At 38.1% G+C, this 19425-nt stretch overlaps 1 protein-coding gene across 5 annotated transcripts in view; it reads left to right on the top strand.

Annotated features, from left to right (window-relative positions):
- DIP2C (disco interacting protein 2 homolog C) overlaps positions 1–19425 on the top strand; it is a 314466-nt gene that overhangs the window by 195717 nt on the left and 99324 nt on the right. For 4 of the 5 annotated variants that reach the window (XM_050319574.1, XM_050317041.1, XM_050317887.1 and 1 more), the window contains 5 exons: positions 5159–5284; positions 6104–6313; positions 12418–12549; positions 13894–14013; positions 14800–14997. In XM_050319574.1, the coding sequence (XP_050175531.1) occupies positions 5159–5284; positions 6104–6313; positions 12418–12549; positions 13894–14013; positions 14800–14997 (786 nt within the window). The remainder of the gene's footprint in view (positions 1–5158; positions 5285–6103; positions 6314–12417; positions 12550–13893; positions 14014–14799; positions 14998–19425) is intronic. The other variant, XM_050316246.1, reaches the window with a different exon arrangement.

Genomic DNA, 19425 nt, shown 5'->3' on the forward strand with positions numbered 1-19425 from the left:
AGGATGTCACTTTGTTCCACTGGAACAGGGAGGTGGGTTTATTCCTTTTTCCATGGGCACTGAATACGAAGCTGAGAAATACCACAGAGAACCCGGTGTCCATATCAAGGTGGTTTCTGTGCAGTGTCTGTTGGTGGGTTTGGTTTCTTCCTGAGCCTTTTCAGTTAAACAAGTAACACAACATTGTGCCAAGTTACAAGATAAACCAGATGAAAAGAATGGCTGCGCTAAGTGGAGCACCTCCCAGGAGAGATGGGCAGTTCATCCTGCTTGGTGGAATGTGGAATTTACCTCCATTTGCAATAGATGATAGTTTCTGATTATGGAATGCAGTGGCTGATGCCATAGGTCATCACTCTGGGAGTCTGAACTTACAGGCCCTCATTCTCTATGCCAGTTTTAATTTCTCTGCCCTTTGTTTTGAGGCCTCGTCTTTTGATTAATAGATGACTAAGTCTTTGAAGGGAAACTTCCTCTCTACCACCTGCTTGTTTTTACAGTTCCACTTCCTTTCTATTTGACTTACTGACTTTGCTCCCAGAAGTACGCTTGCCCTCTCTATCCTGTCACAGAAAGGAGGGAATAAACAAGTAAAAATGCTTGATTGCAACAGGGAAAAGACTGGGGACGGAGCTGTTTTGTCTGCAGTTTACTAAGTATTACCAGGCAGCCTAGAAGATGTATGTGTCAGGTTGAATGCTGAACACCAGGTTGATCGGTGTTAAGTAGTGAGCACAAGTTAAGGAATGAGCCTTCCCCAGTGTGTTGCTTTACTTTTTCCCATGTATTGATTCCTTGAGTACAGACACATAAATTAGATTCAGCATATGGCTGGCAACCTAAAACAGTGGAGGACAGCAGCAAATAAGGCACTGTGTTTTGGTTCCTACTACTGTAGATAGATTGTACTCTGCTCTAGATTTTCTTTTGAGGCATTCTTTTGGAAAAGCCAGGTGGGAAAAGTATAAAGATTTTGTTGTCTACAGGGGTGCTTTGCAGGGTCAGGATCTGGAGTCATTTTATCAGTTGTAAGAGTGTACAATGTCACAGACTTGTACGTGAAATAACAGTTTTCCTAAAAGCATGTTTTTTTCCACTTAGGACTTTCTCTAAAGGCTAGAGTGCAATTACATCAAGGTATATCTGTGTTTGAAACTCTATCATAAGTTTATAGTAGGTGAGCAATTGTAGCAAGCAACACTATGAGAAAAAGAGAGAAGTGGGTTTTATTTTTTTTCTTTTATGCAAAAAAGAATGTGTGGCTTTTCTGGACAAAGCTTTCATACTTGAATGATTTTTTCAGAAAAAATTAACAAGAAGTCTGTGTTTTAAAGCAGTGCTTAATGACAATATGATGAATTCAGTTAACCTGAGCATGCCAGGGTGGATTGAGAAGGCAACTTAGACGCTTTTGTCAGACGTGCAAGACAGGGGCATCACCCTACCAGAGACGGTTTGAAATTCTAATGTGATGTTCCTGTTGATGCTGTGTGCAATTTGTGGAGAATGCAAACTGCTTTGTGCCGATGGGATTCAGGGGGATAGCAATTTTCTGTCCTGAGGGAACTTGGATATGTCTTTGCGCCTTTGTTATACTTTTTCCTAGTGTGTATCGCAACTGTAGTTTCCTTCCTTTAACAAACAAGGAGCCTCCAGTTACTATTGTCTGAACTCCTGTTACAAATCTCCATCTAATTTTTCAGTAGCTGCTAGGGACAGATTGTGAGCAAACAGTGAGTTTCCTATTATATGATGGACACCACAGCCCATCTTTCACCATGATAAAGGCAAAGACTTTAACTTCTATTAAACTGATGAGAACAAATCACCAGGGACACAGTTTGATGAGGAATGTACTTTTCAGTTTGGATTTAAATCCATGCTTCATCAAAGTACAATAAAAGATTTTTAGTTGTATTTTGGTTAACATTCCTTGTGCTACATCAGCAAAGTTGGCTTGTAAATCAGAAAAGCAAAGCTAAAACGTAGAGAAAAGCAAATTATGTCACATAAAGTGCATATCTGAAGCTGATACTTGGTGGGAACAAACCTACTTACATTTCCTGTCTTGCTGTGGTTACAGGATAGATGTTGTAACCCATGAGTTGTTCTCAAGTGCAATTCTGAAGTATCAGTTTGGCTTTCCTTCACCTTTCTGATTTCTCAATACTTTGGTCTCAGCCTCGAGTATGAATGGCTTAAATGTTGTTCATTAACTTGAAAAGTACTACTCTGTACAAGACTGTCAAAATAGGTTGAAGAGCATCTTCAGAACCCAGCAGTAGGCTTTCATTCAAAAAGAAGTCCATACAAACTATATAGGCTGTTACTTATTCTTTACATAATCCTTAGCCTTTCTTTATATGCCTAGAGAGACTTTGTTTAGCCAGAAGTTTTATTCCTGGGAGAGGATGTTTTGAAAAGATTTTTTTATCCAAGCTTGACTGATTCTGCTGCCTTTTCTTCTCTCCCTCTAAAAACCTGTAACCTCTTGCTGATGGTCTCTAGACTGTCTGTCCTCAGTGTTTTCTAGATATGTGTCCTGTTTTTTTTTTTTTTTTTTTGGTAGCCACCACAGTTTGAGCAATACCTTTTGAATAGTTGACCTTGCAGGCTGGTCTGGGAGCAGGTGTGCATGTTCCTGCTCCCCAGGCAGCTTCCCTCTTGTTTATTTGGAGTTTCTTATCTTTTCCATTGTTTTTACTTTCCTGTGAGGTTTTGGTTTTGGGGTTATTTTAGCAATTTATAGTCTGGTTTATTCCACACTAACCCATTACAAATAAACATATTGAGCATGTGCTTTACTAAGAAAACAATTCAGTTCCTGGACTCCTGTATACTCATTTGAAAATTAAAACCCTGCAGAGAGTTTTTAATTAAGCGGATGAGTCTACCTTCTTGCATCAAAACAACATCAAAAAAGAAATCAAAGAATTCACAAGTTATGATTCAGTGTCCAGCTGTCACTAAGCATGTTAATGATTTTCTGTCAGCTGTTCTCCTTTAAAAGTTTTTGGAAGAATTTGTTCTCCCTCCTAACACTTACAGTAAAAAAACAATCCTATATACAATAATATACAAATAGTTCCTCCTCTGTTGATCAGCAAAATTTATTTTCTTCCAAAAATTGCTGAAGAGTGTTGCGTTTTGGTGGTTTTTTTGTTGGTTTGTTTGGCTTTGGGTTTTTTGAAAGGGAAAGCTCATTTTTTACTGCTTGGTATCTAACTGCTATCCTTTCAAAGAAAACTGAGAATTTTCCTCCTTTGATAGATAAGAAACACAAACTGTTAGTGAGCCTGTTCAGTCCTGTAAACGTTGTTGACATTGATGTGGAGTGAGCAGGTAGGAATTTGTCTTGGGGACGTGCTGTTAGGTAAAGACTTACGTTGTTTATTTTCTTAGTCTGATACTTCTCACATAAACTTCTCATCATTTTCTTAATTATAAGAAAGACCTTAAACTTTCTATTTTAAAATAATGACTTGGCAGGACAGAAATCGTTCTCCGATGTTAACATTGCAGCCTTCCTCGGCTCTTTTATCTTTTGAAAATGGTTTTCCAGCTTTGCTGTTTGCTTTCCTTGCTTTGCTTTGCTGATGTGCTCATCCTGTTCATGATTTAAAACAAAAGAAAAAAAACCACAACAAAACAACTCACAGAAGTAGCTGATAATGCTCTTTTTCCTATACTTACTCTTGCCTGTCGTACTTGCACTGAGAGGAGCTTAAACCCTGGCAGAAGATAGGGAACACCATTATTGAAAATGAGACACTGGAGCTTATCAGCAGCTTATCATCTAATGCTTCTAGTCATCCTTCCAGGTTGTTGCTCACAACAAGTTACTTACAGTGATGTGATCTAACCAACACTTCTTTAAATAAAGATATATATACTCTTCTTTTTCCCTGTGGCTTTTCTTGGGGCACACTGCCCTTTTAGAGCTGCCACCACATAGATACAGGAGTTGAAAAATGCCTGTGTGCTGCCAACCCAGCCTGTGAGGGTGGTCTTCAAACAGATTCAGCAGTGGCAGAAAGTGGGATCAGCCTGGGTTAGACCTGATTCACTCTGCTCCTACTTCACAAATGGGAATAGCTGAATTATGCACCCAACTTGCCGTATTTTCTACAGCTGACCAGTGGCATCTGGTTAAAAGGCAAGATGTCATGTGGTCAATATGTGGCAACCACAGAGGACTTCTGCTGTCTGCCATGTCTTTTGCATGCAGTCTCCTCATGTGCAACTTGCCCCAAATCCGTAGAAATGAGAAAGACAGACAGTACGAGATAGTACACTAAAGACAGACCTATTTCAATATGTAGTTATGATAATAATTAGATTTTTGCATAAAACAGAGTCATCACCAAAAGTAACATGCTTCTTTTAGACATGACAAATGACCTTTTCAGTCTTTGGGAGGCAGGCAGCTATATATTCACGTGAAAGGTAGAGAAGCTGTTTCCTGGTTATGATGTCCCCAAGAAGAAGAGATCTGTTGGATGCTGTGGAGTGTGCTGGTATGAGCTGTGTGTAGCACCTGCCTGCAAGCACCAGGTCTGTGCTCAGGATGCTTTTTCTTCTCATTCCACCTCAGGCCAACCCTACATAATACTTATTTTTCTGTGAATAATGCCAAGTGACAGAGGCAGGAGAAGGATTTGGGAACGGGGCACCTGTTGCCATTTCTTTTGTGACATTTCACATACCTCTTACCCGTCAAGCAAATCTTGTTCACTTAGTCTGTGTGACTTTTGTGTGAATTGGAAACCTGATTAATTTAAAAAATGGGCAGTGTTAATACACCACGCTTCCACTGAAAACAGTAATGTTTGCTGAAGTAACAGCTCTTGGTTAAACAGAGGTTTGCGCCGGGGAAACGATGCTCCTGCTCTTCAAATACTGCCACACCATTCTGGGAATATCACACAGCTCAGAGGGCTTGTTTATCGGTGCAGCACTTTTCACTCTAGCCGCTTTCTCTGCAGCGAGGAGAACTCAGGCAGTTCCTCCGAGATCCCGCGCGTTCCCGGCCTTTCATCACTCGATGTGCGTTGTCAGCCCAGCTGGCACCGGCACGAACCTGCGCGCAGGTGCACCGGGGGCACAGAGGAACAGCTCATTTCTGTCTAACGCTGGCTTGAAATCTCTTTCCTTCCAGATGTCCACACAGAAGCAGTTCAGGCAGCCCTTGCTAAACATAAAGAAAGGAAAATGGCAGTCCCCATGCCCTCTAAACGACGTTCATTGGTGGTGCAAACATCGATGGATGCCTACACACCTCCAGGTGAGTATCCCTCTGTATTTTTACGAGAATTTAAAAAATGGGGTTTTGTGTTGCTATGAACTACTAATCTGTCTGCATAGATAGTCATGGAAATGTCATTTGACGCACACTGAGCATAATTTTGAGGTATTTTCAAAGAGGAGAAAGTGAAATGAATGGTAGAAAAGTTAATTAACGACTGCTTTGCCCGTGGTGGTACCTTTTGGTCTTACAAAGACCTAGCTATGGCCAGCTTGTCATATTTTATGATAGTCAAAATTCCTATCAAGTTTCTGATTTATTCACTAATAATATAATGTAACAACTTTACGATTAGTTGTGCCATTCTTTTTCAAGTTATCTTCTCTCTTATCCACTAGACTGTGAAAATATCCCATATCTCATGCATTCCCATACTCACTGAATTCAGCTGGGACTCCTATTTCAGTGAGGAGTGGACCTTGTACAACTGCAAAAGTGTTTCACAGAGTTTGTGGAGTAAGCTTGGGAAAGTATTTTGTATATTCTGTACTGTTAATACATGGCTGGAGTTCTTCAGAAGGTTCTGTGTTTAACATTATAAAGAAAGACTTTTTTTATCCTTATTTTTTGTACAGTAATAGACAGACCATGACCTTTGAACAGGGAAGTTCTCTCAGTGTGTAGTTAGCAACTGACCTAGTTTCAGGGCCTTCAGTATTACAGATTTTCTGATTGTTTGCCTACCTTCCTGAGATTTTCTTAATGGTACTTTCTTTAGATTTGTAATATGAATATACCTTATATCTATAAAGAAAACCCCAAAGCACTGCAAGTTAACAGGCTGTTTTTAATTACTAGATACTTCTTCTGGTTCAGAAGATGAAGGCTCCGTACAGGGCGACTCCCAGGGAACTCCCACCTCAAGTCAGGGGAGTATAAACATGGAACACTGGATCAGTCAAGCGATCCATGGCTCTACCACATCAACCACTTCCTCCTCCTCGACACAAAGTGGAGGCAGTGGTGCTGCACACAGACTAGCTGATGTTATGGCTCAAACACATATAGGTTAGTATACAGACGTGTTGAGTATGTCCAGTTTGACATGAATTTTGACTCCCACATTCAGCTGATGTTGGCTATATGAAGTCTTACAGAAGTCTTTTCTGTGCTGCTTATTTGCTTTTTTCTTTTATATAGACACTCTTACATTCCTATTTGAGAAGGGCAAAAGAAAGTAGCAGTTTAGACTTGGGGGTAAACTTATGTTGTGGCAAACAGGGTCTAGCTGTTGTCTCCCAAATATCTTAAAATGTACAGTTGGATGACTTCCATTACTTAGCACTATAAAGGTCTCTGTTGGATTCATCAGTAAGGAAGATCAGTGCATGCATCATTAGGGATTGCTTGCATATGAATTTCTCCCACTGCTGGACCACTTTAATTACATAGCTTGAGTGATTTTTGATAATTCTGGTAACAGTAGTCCACTTAAACATATTTTTTGCTACCCTTAATTGAATCTAGAATGCTTGAACTGGGATATCTAGCTATTATACTCCGTGGGAGAGACCATTATATACCTTCAGAGAAGGGAGCTGTTATTATTAGTAACTTGTTTATATCCTTTGGAAAGATCCTAGGAAGTCAAAGCTTTCTTTCCTCTAGGGCTAAGCTTCACAGACATTATTTCTGAATATTTTGCCATTGACATTAGTCTTCATTAATATGAGGCAGCTATTTGATTAGATATATCGAAAGCAAGGCTTGTTTTTCTTCACTCTTCAGTTGTTCATCATGCAAGGCATCTGCTTTGGCTATGTTCTTGATGGGGTGTCTCACTGAAAAATCTATTGGAGTCTATTGGAAAAGATGATACAGCCTTACTACTGTTCCGCTACACATATGGATTAAGTTTTGTGTGACTCTTCCTCACCTGATCATTCCTGTTCAAGTATATGTAATGGGATACATGAAATCATCCTAAACATTCCTGATTTTATGTACTGGCAGAGTAGTTTGTATCCATTTGTTTTTAGCTATGAGTATAGCTTGATGTAACACCTGTATTTTCAGCAGTCCTCTCACTGTGGTCTGGAACTGCTGAATTGCAGTTGGGGAAGAACTTGTGTTGGATTCGTAAATACATGCTAAATGAATAGCTTAGAACCTTGGTTTAGAAATGCATACACTTTGGAACACATTAATCATTGCATTTGATTATTTTCTGTGACTTCATCTTGAAATGCTAGAGGAAATTATAGCATAGAGAATTAAATTTATCCAAACTCTGAAAGGTTGCATTACTCACACACCAAGTCTTAATGTGTCTTTAAATATAGCTTCTTCATAATGTGACATTTCAGTACTTTTAAATCTGGCACAGTAAGTCTTCTTTTATAATCACTGAGTTTGTGGTAAATAATACAGCATTTATAGAGCTAAATTAAGATGACAATACTCTGCAGAAGGGGAAAAATACTACTTGTACTCATTTTATTTGTTGACTAAAAAGACCTTGCCTTTGAAGGAAGCAGTTGAACTTACCTCAGTGTATGCATGTTTTCATTTGTTCTGACAATAAGATGCCTTAAATTGCATCTCTAGCTGGACAGCAGTTGTGATGTAGTATTGTAAAGGTCAGTTGGATACAAAATATGAGTGGTATCTGCTAACAGGTTGAGACTGTGATCTTATGGTTCTGTCACTCGTTGCTAAGATCACTGTAAACATAAGAGAAGCTGCACAGTTGATAACTAAAGGATGAATTTCATCATGGGTAAGCTGCATTCTGTGAGAATTTGAAATTGAAGTGCTCTTTTGTTTCTTTCCAATTCAAGGAGGTGGATTTTGCATTTAAATGCATTCTAAGAGGTAATAGACTTGCAGTATTCCCACAGATAGCCTTGCTCTTTCAGAGGCAGTGGGCCAGTGATGATAGATGAATAATCCTCTTTGGTAGGAGAGAATGCAAGAGAGAAGAGTAATGCTGTTCCTTGAACCTCCTTGGCTACTGGAATTGGTTTGTTCTTGATCACAAAGAACATATGTTACCATGGCTTAGTGTTTCTTTGGTGCAGGGAGTTGTTCTCCAGAGACAGACCGACCTGCAAGAGAGAAATCAGCTGTAAATATGTGAGGACATACTGCCATACTCTGAAGATGTGAATTTTGATAAATACAAATTTAAGGTGCAATAGGAGCGATTTTTAATGATAACCTCAAAAAAGCCCTTCATTCTGATATTCACTAGGATGTGACCTCCGGAGCATATCACAGAATCAAAGGGAGATTTTTTCCAGTTTAAGTACACTAATGCAGTCCTAAGAAGGAATTTGATAAAAAGCTTTGGCTATAATATAATCAGAGTTCAGCTTTGTGGATCATTTTGATAATTTTCATAAACTATTATATGCTTTTAATGTTATACTGTTCATTTAATTTGACTACTGCTGCTGCTGCTGCTCTGTTGTGGCCAAAGTTCTGATTTGGGATAGATACCATTTTAATATTTATTTTTGGCTTTAAGATGCTCAGGTGTCTGCATTAAGCTACAGGGAGAATCTTTAGTTTGTCATATGTATCACAGTTGTGTTTGGTAATTCTTGAATTTAAAGATTAAACCAGTGAAATCTGTAAAAGATACCTAGTGTTCTGACCCTTCTTTGGGTCAGTACTGTATCTATTTATAAGATCTTTTAAGTTTTCATTTGTTGGTATTACATGGTTTGGATTTCTATGTATATAAAAATCAAAGAGAGAAAGCCAATCCCAAAGCTCACAAAGTTCATGCGGTGAAAATTACATGGTGCTTGCCCATTACTGTAAATCTGTATAAAAATTAGTCATCTCACTACAAAATTTTGATCCTGGGGGTGCATTTAATGTTTCTTTTATATACTTCAAATATGTTTCTATTTGAAAATCAAAGGCCTCTATCCACATTAAAGGCTACATAGATTTCTAACGTATAATACAGGAAACTAGTTTACAATACTGTCACCTGGACTTCAATAGGAAAGAAACACAGCTAATGGAAAAAGCCAGATCTCTGGCTCTGGATTTTCCTTCCCTAACAACCAGGAGACCCAGCTTATTTGGGAGGAAAAGCTGCATTTTCTCTAAGTTTGTATTGCAGGGATGCTTCTTAAGTTCCTGGAGACTTCAAATACATGGTACTTGTGTGAACTTCTAAACTTCCACTGAAAGTATTCCTCCACTTCCTTGTTTCTCCCCAGATGTGGGGCTTTGTCAGTGCATATGCTCTGTCCCTGCATGAATGTGCTCTGCTTTGCTTTGGGTCTTTCTGATTTTCATGAAATGGGGTAAATGATGTCACTCCAGTGGCAGGAATGAAGAGAGCCTTAACTGGAAACAGCTGTTCTGTCTGTGATCTTCTAATGCAGGAATATTGGAAGAGATGGGAAGAGGAGGTGACGCAAAAATGTATGTTTGATGGAGGAAATGCTTTGAAGTCACGCAGCTGTCACTGTTTCTGCTTTTTAGTGAACAGATGTGTCAGCATCATGATGCTTAACTAAACCTCAAACAATGCTTCAAGTTACCTGACATAAGACCAAGCAACTCTATACAGATTGTGTCTATGGCTGAAGCCTGAATTGACTGCTCTATACAAAAAAAGGCTACATTTCACATAACATAGCAATTACCTTTTTCTTTAGAAGTCATTCAGACCAAATTCTTGTCTGTATGGTTTTCATTTCACCAAGCCTGACTCTGAGACATGAAGCAGCTGAGGATTTGTAAATTTATTGGATGAAACTTAGAGCTGTAGATTGCCATAAGGCATCTGTTAAACAGATACTATAAAGGAACATGGCAAGACAAACCTTAATGTTCTTCTTCTGCTGGGTAAAAGTTCTTAATGGAAATGTAAACAGCAGATGGGCAGCCAGGGCACTAGAACTCCACTCTTTGGCTGGCTGGTGGTGGCCACCTTGGGAAGAGAGTTTCTTTTAGGTAATTTCAAGTACCAGTGCTGCTTGTTCAAAAGGAAACCCTTTTACAAGAGAGCAGGACTCTTCTTATGTTCTTTCACCCTCCTTGACACCATGTGTGACGAAGAAGAATTTGGTTTCAAGAGCATCTCTACTCTGTGATGCTTGGATCATGTGTCTTCTGATAATGTAATCTCTGCTGAAACCTGGAGATACTTAACTCCAATTCACTTTGCCTTGTAAAGTCTGAGAGATGGAAATACTTCACTGGAAAGATGTAAACAATTATAGCTAACTTTAAAAATACTTTCTCATGTTACTAATAGCTGACTAAGTACAATTATTTTCTTAGTCATGGTCTCCTGTGTGCATAGCAAAGCTGTATTATAAGTAAGGATAAAAAGATAAACATCAGCATTTTTTAATTGATTTACTTAGTAATTTAATCATGATATATAAAAATCTCTTGCCACTTAGTAAGAAAGAGCAAAAATTGTGCTGAGTCTAAAATAGTTGATAATGACAAGACATCTAAAAGACATTATTCAAAATGTCTTTTAAAAGACAAGACATTATTCAAACAATTATCAGCATAAGCTTCAATGTTCAAACTATTATACTTCAGTTGGTCCCTTATAGCTAAATATAAGGAGTTTGTTTAAGTAAAGTTATAACAATGAATGTGATAAAAAGCAAAAGCTTTGACTGGACATTTGTATAATACAAGATGTTTCTGACTTGCATGATAAAAGCCATCTTGTGTTTTCCTCAACCAAATAGTATGACTGGGTGATAAGGTTGAGTCCTGATGATGTTCATGAATATAAATATTAAGTAACAACTACAGAAATTAATATAGTATCCTATTTTTTCATGATGATTGTCTGTCAAGTGCTACCTCTAAATGAGGTTTATGCAAGATGAACATCTATTATAACATCTTTTTATCGTATGTGTGGCAAAAAATTAGTTTACTGTATTGATGGTGTATAAATCTGGGATTGAATGCTCAGGAATTACAGTGATCCAAAGTTCAAGATTCATGAAAATGCTTTATAATTGCATTTGACTTTAAATTTACTGTAGAAGTCGATGTTTTAATACTTAGGGAACCATAATGCTTAAAGGACAGGTTTAATAACATGTCTTGAAAATAGTATTGGAATGAGATGATGTTTGTCCAGAATTTTTGCATTTTTAGACTCTTACCCTATTGTGAGATGGAGCACATTTCTCTTTACTTCAGCAGCAGCAGAATAAAGGCCTGCCTTCTTTTGTAACTCAGAGGCTACTGGGGATCATTTATGTCAATTGAAAGAAAAGTTGTTATCTGCTCAAGGTGTTTAGCTCCATCTAATCCAATGCTGATAAAAACCTGGAAAAAAATTACAAGAAAACCCATAAAAGTAGTACAAATACATAGATAATACAGACTCAGACTTGAAAACATGGGAAAACAAACTGTGGTAGCATGCTGAGTTATCAGGCTATGAAAGAGAAAGATTAGCTCTGTGGAATTGTTTAGGAGTGCTGGCATGAATCAGACTAGATCGTGTTTGCCTTCTGGAAGGCACAGCTTTGTTATGTGGAAGAATTGAAATATCTCTGTCTAAAAATAGTAGACAAGCAAGTGTCCAGGCAGAATGCAAAGTTCATGTTTCTTTACATTTTATTCCTTTCCTCTGGACTCCAACCCTGCTATGATTGATTTTTTTTCCTTTCTGAACTCAAAATATAGAGGTTATAAAAGTGATATGCATTGACACTTGCAAGTGATTGACAACATGCTGTGTTCTTTTTATTTAGAAAAACCAACACAGTAATCCTTCAGAAGTGTATTTGTCTGGGTCTTTTCTATTTCCAGATGTCCACAAGTTTTAATTTAGTGTAAAATCAGATGTCAGTGGAGAGCCTACCAACTAATTATGTATTTTTTTTAGCCTATTGCTTATGTGATTGCAGATATACAGCCCTGTTTTAATCAGTGGAAACTTTATTTATTAAAATCATCCTATGCATTATATAGAGTTTTGAATTTTTGTGTGTGGGTATATATATGGATGTTGTTCTGTACAATCATTTTATGCATTAAGTTTAATGCCTTTTCAGATGTTGGAAAAAAGAAATCAAATTATATCCTCTCCTCTGCCCTTTGTTTTTCTGCCCTTTAACACTAGACGTACATGGTTAAACCTTTTAACTTACTTTTCACAGAAAATCATTCTGCCCCTCCAGATGTTACCACTTACACCTCAGAACACTCAATACAAGTAGAAAGACCACAAGGATCAACGGCACGGGTGGCACCAAAGTATGGGAATGCTGAACTTATGGAGACTGGTGATGGTATGTCACAAAGAAAAACTGGATTTTTTTTGAGTATTGTAACCTTTTCACTGGTTACTGTGTGCATCTGCTCTTGTTTTTGTTTGATTTCTGTTTGTTTTTTTTCTGGGCACTTTTTGCTTATGAACACATACAAAGTTGCATCAGCTTTACAGTCCTAAAATAAACCAATATCAATGAAGACAACATAGAGAAATATTTCTTAATCAGCATAGCTGACTCCCTGTAGAAATTGTTTGGCAAAAGAAAACAGTGAATATCTTTAGATTTGCTTTTATCATGCTGTCTGGTTACAGCTAGTCTGTTTTCTAAATGGCAAAGAGTGTGACATGCTAGGATGGCTACACCTTGTAAAATGATGTGTTTGAAGTTTTATTCTCTGAAGTGTTTTTTTTTTGAAAAACAGTTATTTGTAAACCCTTTCTTATTTACTGCTCCTCTTTTCTAAAACTTATTAACCAATATCTCAGCACAGCGTGGAATTGTTGACCAAGTGTATCATCTGTAAACTTAGTAGCTTCAAGTCCAAACAACACTTGGTAAAAGTTTTGGAGCCAACCTTATGGAAGGGTAGGAAGTTGAAATTCCTGCAATGCAGTGACAGAAAGCTATTAGTTCAGGAACAGATGACATGAACATTGCACTCAGCTAGAGAAAAGGAAGGGGGAGGTGATTGATGGGACTATATTATAAAAATGCCCCTTACCCCACGTTCCTGTTCAGAACCATGTTTTTACAAGTGCTGTGGGGCAAACACTTTCCCTTTGGAGGTTTCTGGCTGGTGATTGACTGTAGGGATGTTCAGAGAATACAGTGTCATGCTGAAGTAATAAGAAGAAGTGAACCATGTTTAAGATGGGTACTGGACAGATGTCCACTACAGTGTAAAGAACAACCCAGAGTAAGTGACAGGGCAGAGCCTATGACCCACACTCCTCGCTGAGCTGCAGTCAAGTCAGACAATGTGGGTATGACCAATGATCATGGGGAAGGCCAATGCTTGTCTTCTCACCGACCATTGCTGAGAGAGTCCTCTCAGGGTACTGACATTTGCTATAGACACTTCTTTTTCACTGTGCTTCTCTCCCTCAGTCTGTGTGCTGTTTCCTCTCTAATTTTGCAACCTTGCTCTGACATTGTTGTATTGTTTTTATTTAAATTAGGCATCACTGTTCCTTTTTGCTTATATGTTTTAATGTTAAATAAATACTTGAGTCACAGTATGGCATGAAACTCTAAGTTGTGGTGGCCTTGCAATCCTAGACCACTTTCTTACCCCACTTAACATCTGGTGGCGTTCAGCATAGCAGTCGACTGATGTCTCCATTGATCCCTGTCCTGCAGGAGTACCAGTGAGCAGCAGAGTGTCAGCAAAGATTCAGCAGCTGGTCAATACACTAAAACGGCCCAAACGACCACCATTACGAGAGTTCTTTGTAGATGACTTTGAGGAATTGTTAGAAGGTAAAATGACTGTTTTTCAAAAGGTTTGGGGATCTCTTATTAAAAACTCTGTAAAATGTTTGTCTCCTGCGTTAGCTTTCTAGAAAGCCAATTAAGCCCTCCCTGTACTGGCAAATACCAAAGCACTGGTATTCAGTGGAATCCATTTGTAGTGAGCTTGGACATAGTGCTGTAGAGTCAAAAGTCTCTCTAATTTGCTCAGCTCCTGGTTCTGAAGAGTGGAGGGAAGCTTTGCTTTGAGAACATTCAGCCGTGGATTGCAACCGTTGCTTTTGAACATCAGCATGAGAAAAACTGTTAGTGAGGGAGCAATGTTAAATGTTTTAAACATCTTTTGTGTAACAGTGAAGCATCAAAAACCAAATTAAATGTAAGATTAGAAACAAGGATTAAGTCAATAAATGGATTTTTTTTTTTTTTAAGAGGCCAGTGCTTTGAGAATTAAGATTTGCCAGGATATGGAAATTTAAATAGTCTGCATAGAGTTTATAAGAAAGTATGTAACAGAACATGACTTAAATCAATCTGTTACTTGTTAAAGTACACTTTTCCAGCAGTTTCTTTCTGTTCTTGTAGAGCTATTGTAAGGACAAGCACATGCATTCCTATTTAGTTGCTTGATCTTGTGTTAATTATTCTGTTATATTTCTCTGTTGCTTCTCAATACCTTCTAATATGTTATTGTTTTCAGAATATTTTGCGAAGGTAACTTATTCTCTTGATTACACAGGTGTACACAAGGTATAGAATTTACATGGTAACTGTGTATCTTTTCATAATCATAAGTTCAACAGCCAGATCCAAACCAGCCAAAGCCAGAAGGAGCTCAGATGTTGGCTATGCGAGGGGAACAATTAGGTGTGGTTACAAATTGGCCACCTTCTCTGGAAGCAGCTTTGCAGCGATGGGGGACCATCTCACCGAAAGCTCCTTGCCTAACCACTATGGATACTAATGGAAAACCACTGTATATTCTCACATATGGTGAGCACTCTTCAAACTACTTGTCTTTTGTATGTTTTATGTAGTGTCTGTGTACAGTGAATGCATAAATATACAGTTGAAAAAAGACCTGTAATGATGCATCTGTTCAGTTTCTGAGTAGGGTAAGAGAGTTCTGAAACTGTTGGTGTCTGAGTATGGGGAGCTGAGATGTTATAGCATGATTTATTTCGCAGCGAGGAAAAGAGCCGATACACCCATGGAATAACAGATTATAAATTAAACCCACCTTTTAAACAGAAATTCATCCTGGGGCAGATTTTCCTGAAGATTAATGTCTAAATCCATTGCCCTTGGATATCACCCCAGCTTTGTTCTGCAGAAGCAGAACCTGGTGTACAAAATCCATCAGCTTCCTGAAGAAGTTGAAATAGGATTTTTTCCATGTTCTACTGACACTGTAGTAAGTGTGATTTGAATTATTCCTCCTGATACGTAGTTGTACAGCTAGCAAATGTACCCCCTTGATATAAATTTGCCAGGATATATTTCAGTGTGATCTCTGGTATGTTGATGTAGTTCAGTGTTTACTGCCTGACAATCTATTGCAACCAAGAAAAGCCATATAAAAATAAACAAAAGGATGTCTCTGACAAGTAAGTCCCATATTGCTTCTAATTTTGCCATCTTCAGGGGACTTTTGGGAGATGTTCAAAGGAATTATTATGAATAAGTGTCAGACTTTGAAAGCAAGTTGGAACACTTCCATAATCTATTGATACGGATATAAAAAAATATTTTGCTTCTTTTATTTCTACCTTCTCAGGGACCTTGAGTTCTATGCAGAGAATGTTGTTACATGCTGTGATAAACAGGTCTGTCTGTTTTGTTCAGTGCTGAACATTCCTTTCCATTCAGGAGTCAGACTCAGTGAAGGTCCCTGGCCAGAAAGATGTCTGCTGCAAGTTTGGCATTGAAAGTAAAGGCTTTTAAAGCATAACAGAACCTTTGCAACTGAGGGTCATGCATGAAACATTTTCCCTTTAGGTACCTTAGAGTTTAAGAAATTACTTAATTTAGGGGGCAAACATGTGATTCACCATTGATGAATGTTTTTCTTCCTTAAGGACATTTTCTTGGAACTAGGGAAGAATTTTAAAGTTTGCAATTACATGTTTGCAGAAGAGAAATTCATTTCATCTACTGAATGCCCTAAATAAATTGGACAGGGAAGGAAATTAAGATGTTACTGAGAATCAGGCCATTTTTCTGAATTTGGGATTCTGTCCAGAGAGTCTGAGCATATGTCCTGCTTTGCCTGAGGCTGTAGGCTGAGCAAATCAACCTGAGGAACTCATCTGCTTGGCTCACAGAGCCACCTAGCCTTCTCTGTCTTAAGATAGTTCTTTCCTCTTCTAAGTTGTCTAAATCCTGAGAAAAACAGGATTAAAATTCATGTTTTCACACCTTTCATTTGGCAGAACTCTGGGATATGGTTTTACTGTTACCTTTTAGTAGTTTCCTGAGGTCAGAAAAAAAATTAGTTCTTTTTTTTCCCCTTCTTTTTATAGATAAAAGAAATTACAAACCAAAACATTTCATAGATTTACTGAATTCTTCTCTGCTAGCTGCACTTCAAGCTGACGTTCCTTTTCACTGGAAATGTCCATTCACTATGCCACAGCAGTTTTTTTAAATGACAGCTGCCTTTGAAATGTCCTTAACATTTCAACCCCCTGCCATTTTATTGGTGGCTTTATGTATGATTTTGCTGTTGCTTGTCCACCTTCCATGTTTGCAGTATTTTGTAGCAATTGCAGGCATGGCATTTTTTAAAGTTGAACATTAATAGACATTAAGCCTTGAACTCAGCAAAGCCACTCCTACCCATGAATTTTTATCCCTGTGCATAGTTCCACTGGCCCTGGTAGTGATAAACTTTTGAAGGGTGAGCTTAATCACAGTCCTACCACATGTGACACTGAATTTCCTCATGTGCATGCTATGATCAGGTGACTGAAACCTTAAAATATCAACATTGAGGACTTTTAGTACCCTCTGATTTTGTACCTCACAATTATTTTTAGGTTTTTTTGCCAGTCTAAGGAAACACCATTACCAGGAATTTTCAAATGTTTGACAAGTATTCAAGAGTTCTAAGAATAATTCTAATTTTCCAGAGTTTTGGTCTTTGACATATTGTTAATGTGGTCACTATGTACTATCTCTTGAATATTTTGCCTCTGTTTACTGCTTTTGCTTCAGTCTTTTCTCACACCCCTTGTCTTCATGGAAATCCTCTTCCTTTATCCTCCAACTTTCCAGTTAAGAGAAGGCTTCTACATGATGTCTTTTGATCCCTACTTTTTTTGTACTCAGCATCTTCTCTAGTTTCTTGTCTGCATGGATGAATTGCAGCTTTGCCTACTTATTCCAGACTCCTTTCCATCTTTTCAGGATGGATTCCAGGAGTGTCTCTGTAGCTGTCAGCTAGATCATAGCCCATCTGAGTAGGAGTTCTAATTACCTTTAACACCAACCATATTTATCTCTTCTTTAGTGGATTGCTGCAGTATTGCTGCCCATCTCTTGGGCTGTAACTACAGTATCATACACAACCCCCAATTATTTACTTTACAATAATTCTGTGTCCAAACCTCACAGGTTATTTTAGGAGCAAGTCTTTTCAAATGCAGGTCTTTTGCCGCATCTACAGGGTGAAATCTCATCCCGTCTGCCACCTTGGTCTTGGTTCTTAACATCAGACTCTCTCTGGCCCTGAAAAATGTTGCATCTATCCAAGATGCTTTCCTGTTTGCCCTTGGTGGCCTTACATTCTGAAAAGCAGCTCTCTGAGAGTCCACAAAACTCTCCTTCTCCAAAGCCTTCCTCACAACTCCTTTGCTGTCCTATCCAGAGACATCTGTGAATGGTCGGACCAATGGCCAAGCTGTGATATGCCATGGCATGACACTGGTGCTGTAACACCACCTTGTGTGATTTTCTGGAATGAATTTCTCTACCTAATGGTAGCTTATGTGGATATGTGTCAGAGTGACTTTAAATGGTGAGTGCTTTAGATTGTGAAGTGCTGTTGGGCCATAGGAGTAACTAGTTGAAAGAAGTTACTCTTTCAGCTATTGCTTAAAATTGGCTCTGCCTTTCCATTTCTCTGCAAGAATTCATCTAATTTGTAATGCCTTGTGTCTCCTATGTCTTTTTCAGGATGTTTTTTGAGCTCCTTGTCTTCATAACATGTCAGGACTGGTTTTGTCCATGTGTCTGAGAATAGTGGAGTTAAAAGAAATGTATAACTGCACTTGCAGATCTTTATTTTCAAGAAAGTGTTTGAAGCGTTTTGCCTCAGTTCTTGAAGTTCTTCTCAGTGCCCCAGTTGTAATCTTTATTTAATGTACTCAAAACTCTTAAATTTCTTCTAGTGAATGAAACGCTATGAATATTACTTATTTCTCAAATATTTTGTTCCTCTGGGAACTTGTTTAAGTGGAGAACATCTTAGTTAAGTTGTTCTCAATCCCTTTATAAATCAAATCACTGAATATGCATAAATTGAAATGTCTGAGATATGGAAAGGAAATATGTCTTTATCAGGCTTCATATGAGTCTGAACTCTGACTAGAAACCTAATACATGCTTTGAAGAGAAGGAAGACAATTTCTGGCTCAGACAAAGTTAATCAGAGTAGTCAGGCATCTGGTTTTGGTATTAATAATGAAGTGCTTAGTGATTTCTTAGAGGACAAACGTGAATAAAGGACAATTAAATCCTATATAGTTCTTATGCTATCACAGTTACTTTTTTTACTTAAAATAATTATTCTAAAAAGAATCGGAAAGGCTGGGGAAAAAGTAAAAAGCTGAGAGTAATTTAGGAATGAGCAAGTTTGGAGCTTTCTTATTGTAACCATTATTAAAAACAACAAAATGAGTACCAGTTAACTTTGATTTGAAGAATCTCATTTCCTTTATCTAACACTTTCTGTAACCAGATTTTTTAAAAAACATTTTTAGTAGCTCCAGCATAGTGTTTCTTTCCCACGTCAGAGGCCCACTGGAGACAGCAAGGCTAGCAAAAAAGAGCAGAGAAGACTCTCTGGACAGAGGATCATTTTTACTTTATCCATTTGGATTCTGTGGAGAAAGAAATGCTTGGAAAATGACTTTTTTTTTTTTTTTCAAATGAATTGCCAATTTAAAAAATAATGCAGCTGTAAACATATTGAGTATCATCAGCAGAGATGATGTTGCTTATACTGGAGATATGGTGGCACGTCTTAAAGTTAACAACAGGTCAAAAATAGCCAGCCCCAAACCATGCTGCACCTGCACCCTCCCTATCCTTGCTGCAAGAATCTCCTAGGCCAGGAATTTCATATTAAACAGAAGGAGAGAGATGGATTTAAGACTCTTCTGATCAAGTAGCTACATAACCAGACTGTCCTTATCTCTG

The sequence above is a fragment of the Myiozetetes cayanensis genome, unplaced genomic scaffold, assembly GCF_022539395.1.
Source record: "Myiozetetes cayanensis isolate MyiCay16 unplaced genomic scaffold, myiCay2020 scf1, whole genome shotgun sequence".
NCBI classification, from domain to species: domain Eukaryota; kingdom Metazoa; phylum Chordata; class Aves; order Passeriformes; family Tyrannidae; genus Myiozetetes; species Myiozetetes cayanensis.